This window comes from Rhipicephalus sanguineus, chromosome 3 (assembly GCF_013339695.2).
Source record: "Rhipicephalus sanguineus isolate Rsan-2018 chromosome 3, BIME_Rsan_1.4, whole genome shotgun sequence".
Lineage (NCBI taxonomy): Eukaryota > Metazoa > Arthropoda > Arachnida > Ixodida > Ixodidae > Rhipicephalus > Rhipicephalus sanguineus.
In genome coordinates this window covers 136,312,113-136,323,032 of record NC_051178.1, presented here as the reverse complement: position 1 = coordinate 136,323,032, position 10,920 = coordinate 136,312,113, and the positions used below count along the sequence as shown (strand labels likewise).

Genomic DNA, 10,920 nt, shown 5'->3' with positions numbered 1-10,920 from the left:
CGCCAAGGAATTTCTCTTTTTATCTATCATTTAACTGTCACGGAAATCGTTTGCCACGCACTACGCCCAGACCTATCATGTCAGGAGTGTGATGAATGCCGGTGGGAGGGGGCTTTGGCCTTAATGATTATTGCTGTCATTACGGCTCGCGTATAATAGCCTGCATTACGGCGTTTGTTTGTTTGGTTTGTCCTTGAGAGACCTACGTGCGTGCAAGAAAGGAGTGGCGAATAATTGTTACGTACGAGACTACCGCACTTATTGTAAAACCATACCGCATTGTAAAAACTGCCCCAAGAGTAATAGGAATGCGAGAAACTTACGTTACGTTTAAGCGTAATCCGTAATAAACCTAAATTAAGTTACGCAGCGAATATATGCGCAAAAGAAAGGGTTCGTTCCGCTTTCAACAACATGTCCAACTCTTAATTAACTCTCATTTTAACTTTCACCGAAACACCACACACACACACACACACACACACACACACACACACACACACACACACACACACCACCACACACACACACAAACACGCGCACGCGTGCACACACACACACACAAAGACGCGCGCGCGTGCGTAGGTCCTCGGAAAGTATCGTGCCTGCGGATTATGACAACGATCTTCACCGCAGCTGAAAATTCAAATGGAAGCGCGCGCATGTATGCATTTTTTTTTTCTCCGAACAGCCAGTGTTTCCCGCCCCCGCCAGCAGAGACGTCTTCACAGCTCTCGCATCCATCCGACAGGAAACCGCAAGAACGAAACTCGGGATTACAGGTAAATGAATATCATTCTAATGACGATAATTTCTATATGACAACCGCCTTTCAACGGGCGCGATGCCACGCATTTGCTGCATCAGGCGCAAGCGTCAACCTGTTGCAAAGGTTTGCGTCTGGCTGTCCATCGGCCCACTGAGTTATAGTGCATGCGTTCGTGCCTGCTTTCTTGTTCACGAGAAAGCAGGCACAAAAATATGGCCAGAGTTAGACACGTGTCGGCGCCTTGTGGCCGCATCTAAAGAAGTATCCGTTCTTTATCCGACGGCGCCAATTAAAGGGACACTAATGTCAAACAATGATTCGGTTTAGACTGATAAATCGTACTCTGCGAACTCTAATGCTGTTAATTTCAGCATGATATGTTTATTAACAGAAGAGAAAATCAAGGTCAAAGATTAATTTTATATTTCACGCCGAAATCTCCGCGCGTGGCGTCACGGATTTCAAAGCGTATTTTCCGTATTCTGGCGACATGGGCTCGACGAAATTTTCTGAATCTTGGTATGTTAAAGGGACACTAAAGGCAAATATTAAGCCGGCGTTGATTGTTTAAATAGCGGTCCAGAAACCTCGTAGTGCTACTTTTATGCCAAGGAAATGCTTATTTTGAAATAAAATCGCGTTTTAGTGTTCCGCATCGCGTTAGCGCGCTTCAAATCAACCGCCTGAAAGCGGCCTTTCTGACGTCACTGTTGCCGTGCCCAACGTTGCCCGCCTTTACAGCGCGGCGACGTGCACTGGCGGCGTGCACCATTCGGGCATCCGGCAACATCATATGTATGCGGCATTTTGTCAAACTTTCTGTCAGAGCGACTTTCATGAGCGTGCAAAACACACGCGGCAGTACGCGATACCGAAACTACCACTGAGACGCGACCGCGTGAGCGAATCCGAGCGCTGGGTGAAGCGCAGTTCGGCGAAAACGGAATCTTTGAACCACGTGCGCGCGCCGTTCCCCATGGCAACGCCAAAAAGGTTCTTTTTTCCATTAGTCAAACAGAAACGAACGAGCAGCATTTTATTATGTCTCTTGATGCACGGAAGGTTCTTTTTTTTTTATTGCGGCTAGTATCATTACTAATGATTAATTGTTGTCGGACGCTCTCACGTCATCGGGATCATTTCCAAAATGTCCCGTTCGTGGTGCTCATCGTGTGATACATTTAGCTTAATTTCCCAGTAAGTAGGGCACTGCTGTTGATAATATTGCCGTTTTAGACGTTGTCATACATTGAGCTTTCACTCTGACATAAATTGCTATTTGCCTTTAGTGTCCCTTTAAGTCTATGGACACCTCAGAGGACAATGTACTTCATTTTTACAGATTAGGGACTACGTGGGACCTTGTAGACGCCGTCAAGATCTGTGACGTCACGGCGTTTGGTGCGGGAATTTGAAGGCGGCGTCGCCGACCGCATTTTCTTTTCGCGCGTTGCCTCGCTTATACCAAGCGTCTGCTCGCGGCATGCGCGGCGATATTCGAATTGGTAAAGCGTGATTTATTAATACGAGAGAAATCGTTCTTCTCTTTAGTCTCTCTTTAAGCAACAACATAACTTCCTTTTTATCGCCTCCGCGCACACAAGACAATTCGAACGGTCGAACACCCTTCGAACAATATCCGAGAGCCGATTCGCGTACTTCCGCGAAACGCGTAGCCGAGATATGATCGCCCGGATTATTCCCACGCGGTAGTTAAATAAGCGCACATCAGCCCGACAGCTACACCGTCGTGTACACGCGGCGTTGCGGAAAGCACACCAAAGCTCGCTGGCCGCACGCACGCAACCTATATAGCTTCCGCCAGCGCCGCTCATCGACAGCTCAAGTCACGTCGCTCCGCGTGGACGACCGCCAGGCGCGGTGCAAGGCACGTCTTCGCCTTCAATTAGCGGTTTGCCCCTGCGTAAAAGGAAGGCGCACGCGCGCCGATTTACGCAGCCACGTCACGTCATTCACCGAGGCTCTTCGAGGGGGGCAGCTGCATCAAGTACACACCCCGCGGCGTTCGCTTCCGCCGTCAAGACGACGCGGGGCAAGCAAGCAGTGCTTGTTGGAACCACCCCAACCATTCTAGAGAAACCGTCTCGCGAACTCTCTTCTCCGGCGAGCTTCCGCGGTGCCTGCGCACAAGTCGACACGGAACCTCATTGACATTCGTTGCAGGATGGCGGTAAGGGAAACGCGTCTTAGTAACCAACGTAAAGTGAAAGCTTTCGTCTTCAAACGGTGGATCGTTGTTTGTTTTTTTTTTTTCCTGCAGCGCGATTTGCTCTTGCTTTATTATACGTCGTTCTTTTGTTCGCTTCCCTTTGTGCGGGCGCGCGCGTTTACGCTCTTTAACTGCTTTTGATTGGCCCCCCGCGCGGTTTCGCTTACGTCTGCGGTTGACATTTGCACTTCGCGACTGGGTAGCGTTAGCAGCATCTAAATGAATATTCAACCGGCCTCGGCTGGACCATCAGATTAGTCTTTCGGGGACTCCTAAGAGAACTGCGGGCGATTAAAGGTATACACCTCCCTCCATGCCGCGCTATTCCTCCTCAGCATCTTCGTCGAACGGTCGCTATCGTCCGCCGGCGCGCAGTAGATCGCGGAGGCAACGTTTTGTGTTTATCATGGCTGATCTCTGCGCCGTCAGGTGTCGCCACAAACCCGGACGCTCACGATTAATTTTCCTCCGGTATAAACGCTCAGAAGCCAATCACAATGGTCGCACGAGTGACGTCGCACAACATACCACGTCCCAAACACAAAGGCGGGTGAAAACTCAGTGTGGCGGCGCTGCTGCGATTTGTAGCAATGCGCGCATTTAAATCCTTGCGTTAAATGACGCACTTTACGCCCAGCGCTTAAATCGGCCTGTTAATCCGAAGGACTCATGCTACCTGCATGCCAAATGGGTTGGTACACAACCGCCAGAACCGTTCCAGGGTCCCCTCGAGCGACGCGGCGAAAGAGACACCCAACAGGAACAAACGAACATGTCCAACGAACAAACCAATCGGTTCTCTGCTGGCAGTGCCGAAAAGGCTCCAAATATAAGCGTAAGGCATGTTAAAATGAAGAACAACTCTTTTCGAGCGTAAACGCGCGAATTTAAAACGAAGGACGCGCGACAGTTGCGCGCATTCGTCTCGCGCGCAACAAAGCGTGTACTGCTTTAAGAGACGTGTATACGCGTACAGGGAAAGCACGGTATTTCTATGGTCCCGGCGAAATCTCGCGTGCATCAAACCAATTTCCATGCAAATAGAGCGTCGACGCCCCGCGATATAGCGTCGAGGGACGAGCGCTGCCGTTCGTCCCACACGCTTTTAAGCTTATACGCGCGCCGATCTCGCTTTTACTCGTTCCGGAAGAAGAATCGAGAGCACGCACGTGCAATTCAGAGACTCGAATCGCGGCCTCGATCCGTCGCTCTCTCGTCCGCTCTCGGGCGGCAGTACCGTATTTACTTGCATAATGACCCCCCTCCCTCCTCTCTCCACGCCTCACGTTGTCCTTGAGAAATAAAATGTCCTGTTTATCTTCCTTAGAAAACCAACAAACAAACGCGCACGTGATAATGAAGGCCGGTGCGTAGCATCTATTCGCTTTTTACCTATAGGGCTGACTGATCCTACAACGCTCGCCGATCGCCGCAAAATCGAAGGCGTAGAACCACAATGTCCTACGATGAGATCATCCAAGGTTAAAACGGGGACTTCTAAGGTGCACCGAATACAATGCGCTTTGGACCGAGGACGTTTGAAGGGGCTTATCGAATAAACTGTTTGGTTATCAGCTCATGGCTTCTGGAATGGGGGCTCCGCTAATCCGAGGCCTTCCGCTTCCGACGAGGAACGATCCGTTGTATAATCAAATCAATCAAATAATCAATCAATCAATCAATCAATCAATCAATCAATCAATCAATCAATCAATCACTTACTCGTTTCCATACCTAAATAACTACATCCTTCTAAAGATATACACCCTAAACTTCGTTTACACCCGCCACGGTGGTCTAGTGGTTATGCATGGTGCTCGACTTCTGACCCAAGGTCGCGGGATAGAATACCGGTCGCGGCGGCCGCATTTTCGATGGAGGCGGAAATTCTTGAGGCCCATGTACTTCGATTTAGGTGCACGTTAAAGAACCCCGGGCGTTTGAAATTTTCGGAGCCCTCCACTACGGCGTGCCTCATAATCACATCGTGGTTTTGGGAGGCTAAACCAGAATAATAATTATTATTAAACTTCGTTTCCTTAGTTAACCCTAACTCAACAATGGCGGGAACTCCTCTGAAAAAAAAATTGGCCGCGTATCTGTGTGCTTCGCTGCAAATGTCGTCTAAAGACGATAGAAGAGGCGCTGCGTGAGATATGTACGCCATCTGGCAATACTTCGGGAAACATGAGTGCTGTGTTGCGGGCTGGTAGTCCCGGCGCAGCGGCAGGTGAAGACCGGCGGTGGCCAACGCGACCGGCGGGTACGCCGGCCAGCCCGAACACGCGGTTTGGCGCGATGCGCCGAAGGAGAAGAAACGTCCGCACTCAACGAGTACTCTGCACAAACACTCTTATTTACACGTCGCCTGGGTAAAACAGGAATGCCAGAGCGGCGCCCTCTGTCATTCGTACAATGCAATAAATACTGAACCAAAACCGAAACACAACATGAGCTTGTGCAGACGGCACGGAGAAAGACAAGTTTCAGTGCAGTCGCATTTTCAGCGCATAAGAAACTAGGGTCTTTAAAATTGCTTATCTATGTATTTTCTATTAAAGGAACACACCACCTAATATACACCTAATGATGTTGCGCCTCAGATATGCGTAATATTTACTTCTTGATCGACAACGTTCACAAGTAGGAACAGCCGTACCAGTTCAAGATGGGTGGGCGGTAAGCAAGTGGTTCAACTTTGGCCGGGTAGCTGAATCGAGTGACGTGCCGACAAACAGAAAGACAGACAGAAAGACAGACCAAAATTTTTGCGTTTAAGTTCCCCAAGAAAGACTATCGTCTTTAAAAAACGAGGGAAAAAAAACAGCGGGCCCTTTATGCGAGTAAATGCGGTACTCGTGATAGACACACGACGGCGAGGCACGTCCTACGCGTTTCGCTCGGACTCGTTGCGTATGCACTGCAGCTATAGGAGCGCGCTGTGGAGGTGTCGTCGTATACGCACACACGTGCGCGCAGCTGCTGTGTCATTCAAGCTTTTCCTCCGCTTCACCGTGTCTCATGTCGCGCCTTCAATTCTAACCTATGCGCGCACACGTTCCAAAGCTTCTCACGCTATACAATTGCATGCAGCTGCGTATTTTATAAACACTGTTCACGCGACTCCGTGGCCACGTACGCGGTAAGCTTTGGCTGAAAGTCCGCTAGGCAACAGCTCATGTCGAATGTTACGAAGTTGAAGGCAGAGTTTCGCTGTTCTGAATTTCGCCCTCAAACTTTAGCGGGTTGGTCTGCATCAACGTGATCGTCGCGTATTTCAGTGTACGTTCGCGCATTCTGCGCGTTCTGGCGCAGGAAGAGTTATCCAAACATGTCAAGTTAATTCCGAGACTCCTTTAGATTGCAGTGTAGCTCTTGTTTGTCGAGAAACAGTAAATTATTGTCTCGAATGTTGTCTCTACCGAAATCCATGACTTCACAGCGAGAAAGTGTGGGAACATCCGAGTGGCGACGCCAACCGTCCTTTCGTTCTGTATAAGAAAGCCTCAGCCGCTTTGCTATATATATATATATATATATATATATATATATATATATATATATATATATATATATATATATATATATATATATATATATATATAGCTCAGAAGCGTGTTTCGCTATCGCAGCTTAAATGTTATTCATCTGCCGAATGAAACAAGATATAAAAGAACCCGATAAAAGACGGTAGAGTCGGCGGTGGCCGGGTTTCGTGTACCCGAACTCTATATAAAGGGTCATATTGAGCGAGTGATCGCGGTTATTTATGATCGTTGGGATTTTACGTCCCTGAACCACGATATGATTATGAGGGACGCCTTAGTGGAGGGCTCCGGAAATTTCGACCACCTGGGGTTCTTTAACGTACACCTAAATCTAAGCACACGGGCCTCTGTCATTTCGCCTCCATGAAAATGTGGCAGCAGCTGTCGGGATTCGATCCCGCGACCTTCGGATCTCATGCTGAGCGAGTTCCATAGGCGAGCTCAGTCACTGCGCTTGCAAGGTGCATGATGACCCTCCCAACACGCTCGGCAATACGCGCGCAAAGGCGGTCGCGTCGGTTTGAGTAATCTCGACCTCTGATTATAAACGTGCTCGCGGCGAGTTCAAAACCTGAAACGCAGCGAACCAGCTGTTGCTTCCAAATCTTGAGGTGCTCGCGAGAACCACTGAACAGGTGGCTGACCATACATTGACCACCATGCATACTTTGCAGATCACGGTCCGCACTCGCAGCGCTGTCCCGAAATTATAGTTAATGGCGGTTAGGGGCTCAGGCCTGAGGGCGTACGTTCTCGCCGAACATGTGGGGGCACAGCAGATGCAGGAAAGCTTTCTCGTCACGTACGTATAAGTTATACAACTGAGAACGCGCATCTGAGTACGGCCTCGGACGAGATGAGGAACGGAAGTTATGCAAATTGTGGCGCGCACTCGCAAGCCTCTTAGCACGAAGAGGATGAGGAGTAGGAGGAGAAACGAGGCTTCTTTTACGATTTCCATTGTAGACGTAGGCTCGAAGCGGCGAATGTTAATCACACGCGCAAGGACCACGAATGATGGGCCCCTTGATTTAAATGCGCCGTGTTCGGACTGGTTAGCGTACAGCCTAGATGACGCATCGTTGGTTACCGGAACATATGGTGGTTCGTCTCAGCTGTTCCCACGAACGAGCACGTTTCCTTTTCTTTTCTCTCTCTCCAGGCCTGCGGGCTTTGGGAATTTACTGACAGTGCGGTTTTTAGTTTTGACCCAATCACTTAGCGCAGACAATAATTTCACTCGTGCTACCGAATCCCGACCTAAACTAACACCAGTGACTGCGCAGCTAAAGCTAACTTTAAAGAGTAACTTACACGAAAACGCGACGAAGCGCGAAATAGAATATAACGCAATCTGTTATTCTTCGAACAAGCTGCACGTATATCCAGCGCATGAGAAACATCAGCGGTAGGCGCGATGAGCATCGACGCGGAGAAAAACGTTATATCGTTGCCGAGGGCAGCCCAGCTGCGCTTTCGACGAAGTGCCCGAAGGGCAGTGGTCTGCATCGCGACAGAGAAGCATTTGCCCGCGCACTGCCTGCTTGCGGCCTGCTCTCTACATCCCGTAGAATTTTCGTCAATATTTGTCCACTAAGCACGCGAAGTACACAGGAGAGCGTTTGCCCGAGCAGCGGTTCGAATGATAACGCAGTACCCGCAATATGCTTTGTTTTGCGGATGCTGCATCATGGTACAGAGTCATGACTATAATAGAATCGTGACCTTTATGAAAAAGAGCAAAATCTGTCAGATCCCTGTCAAGTATATGTTTCAGGTAAACTATTCCAGAGTTATTCCGCGATGCCTTTTTTTTTTTTTTCGCGACGATAAGTCATGAAAAACGGCATGACGCGACACTGACGTCATGAATGATAGTCACACTCGTGACAGTCACTGCGTCTGACTGATCGAGTATTTAGGTCTGTCGCGGTGCCGTACTTTGTAGCCAATTCCTCGTTTCGTATTTCTATCCTGTCAAATGTTATTCTCTTCTTCTTTTTTTTTTTTTTTTCGCAACTGTATCGAACGAAGTCACGCCTTCGCTTTACTGCAGGACAGCCCGTACGGACGACACGAAAAGAATAAAACTACGGAGGAAAAGAAAAGATCTATCCTCACAAGCCGTAGCCTCTGGATTTCATTAGGAGATATCGACTCTCAATCCGTCATTGTCGAGACTGGCAGAAACGGAGGCTGCTTTCCCGCTTCGAGCGGCGAGAGCACGAGAGCAACAAGTGCAACAAACACTAAAAGCAAGTGACTGCAATTTCTAAGCGGCCGAGGGAGCTGGGCCCCGTCACCTATAGATCTGATGGGAGCGACTGAATATTTTGTGAACGCGCTCTATACCATCTACGCACACCCTCACCCACCAATTCAGCAACCAATTTCGCTGCCAACAACGCTAGGGCTGTGTCCGGGGAAGAGTTCCGGTTACACAGGAGATTAAGTTCTGAGAAGTGTCAAAATGCAGAGCTCTAAAATCACTTCGCGAAGCAGGTCTGCACATGCCCATTTAAAGTCGTGTTAATACGCGGATGCAGAAAACACACATACGCAAGAATGACGTTGCCATTGTGTAATTTAATGGACCATGATAATTAAACTGTACCATCCATGTTAGTGGCGAGCAAAAGCTTTGCGCGCCCACTGCCATAGTCTTTAGGAGGCGATCATCGCAGTTTTGTCTAGAAGGAGCGACTCCATCGATATTTTCGCGGGGATAATGTCTATGCGCGCAAAACTCCGCAGTCCACGCGCTGCAGCACTTCCCGGGGGACAAGGCGAAGCTACGGTTATACAGAATCGTGCGTTGTCGTCTCACCTGTACCGTCCTGTCCTGTCCGGGCGGGACGTGGGCGCAGAAGACGGCGCACAGCGTGTGGACGGCGCACAGGGAGGCGCCCAGCAGCAGGGCGACCCTGGTGCGCACCGGCAGCATGGTGTAGGCGAGGAAGAGCACGAACAGCAGCTCCCAGAGCCCGTCGGCCGGGGCGCCCCTCCTGAGCTGCCAGAAGCCGTCGCCCACCGACCACGGCATGGACAGGAGCGAGAAGGTGGAGGCAAGCGCCAGCGCGCCGTGACACAGCGCCAGCAGCGCCGAGTCCTCGAGCCTGCGCAGTGCCATGAAGCTGAAGGCGCCCAGGAAGAGCAGGCCGTGCACCAGGTGCAGAAGGCCCAGCAGGGAGGGCGAGCCGCGCCGGTAGGCCAGGTCGATCGATGCCAGCGTCACGTTCAGCGTCACCAGCAGTCCCAGGACGCTGGCGATCGAGGACTGCTGCAGCTTGAAAGTGTAGCGCTGGTACAGCTGCTCCAGGTCGGCGTTCTCGAAGCGGCGGCCGCGGAGGAGTCTCGAGAAGGCCGCCTTGCGGTGCATCGCCTTCACCGAGTGGTCCATGCCGCGCGAAGGAGGCACGAAGGAGAGCGCCCGCCGCTTGATGTAGCTCTACACAACTTTCGGCAAAGGGCCTGTACTTCGGGCGATGCGTTCAGCTCGTCCCCATAGCGACGAGCGCCCTGCGGATAATTAGAACGAAGGAAAAAATATAAACACACATACAGGTGATTGTTGGAAGGCAGTGCACAACTGTGAAAAGTATACAGTGTATGAGATGTGGACATTACAGCGCTGCACTCCGAAGCTTCAATAATAATAATAATAATAATAATAATAATAATAATAATAATAATAATAATATTAATTGCTAGGTTTTACATCCCAAAACCGCAATATGAATATGAGGGACGCCGTGGTGGAGGGCTCCGGAAATTTTGGCCATCTGGCGTTCTTTAATGTGTACCTAAATCTATAAGTACACGGGCCTGTATAGGATTTCGCCTCCATCGAAATGCGGCCGCTGCGGCCAGGATTCGCTCCCGCGACCGTCTTCAGTCGAGCACAGTAACCACTAGACCACCACGGCGGTGCCTGATGCCAAGAATATACCGTACCATGTCATATGATAAATTTACCACACGCTTAACGTTTCGACGGCTGTGCAAATGGCGAAAATATATATATTTGAGCCATTTAGAATGAGAAAAAGGTGCGAATATTTCTTACGTACTTATAACGTTATATAGCATTGTCACGCGGTTGTGACGGTGAAGAAGGCTGCAGCGAGACTGGGAAATACAGAACCCTTTCTTTGGGCGAACTTGTGCCCGGCTAATGAAAAGTCAATCGCTTGTATACAAGCGATTCACGCTGTATACACTTAGAGCGGCGAGAACAGTCGTCGGCCGTCGATTAATCTGATCTGTGGTAAGACATTTATACATGTGGCATCCGAGATTCCAGGCTTATCGTTGGTGACCGCGTCTGAATAATCTCTACTGTTCGCTTTGCGCGCTTCAAAACAATCGGGAAT

The 10,920-nt window shown here is 49.8% G+C and overlaps 1 protein-coding gene across 1 annotated transcript in view; it reads right to left on the bottom strand.

Annotated features, from left to right (window-relative positions):
- LOC119385891 (Ca(2+)/calmodulin-responsive adenylate cyclase-like) overlaps nt 1-10,060 on the bottom strand; it is a 29,154-nt gene extending 19,094 nt beyond the window's left edge. The window contains exon 1 of the mRNA XM_037653258.1: nt 9,362-10,060. Within this exon, the coding sequence (XP_037509186.1) occupies nt 9,362-9,947 (586 nt within the window). The 5' untranslated portion in view covers nt 9,948-10,060. The remainder of the gene's footprint in view (nt 1-9,361) is intronic.
- Nucleotides 10,061-10,920: the final 860 nt, after the last annotated feature.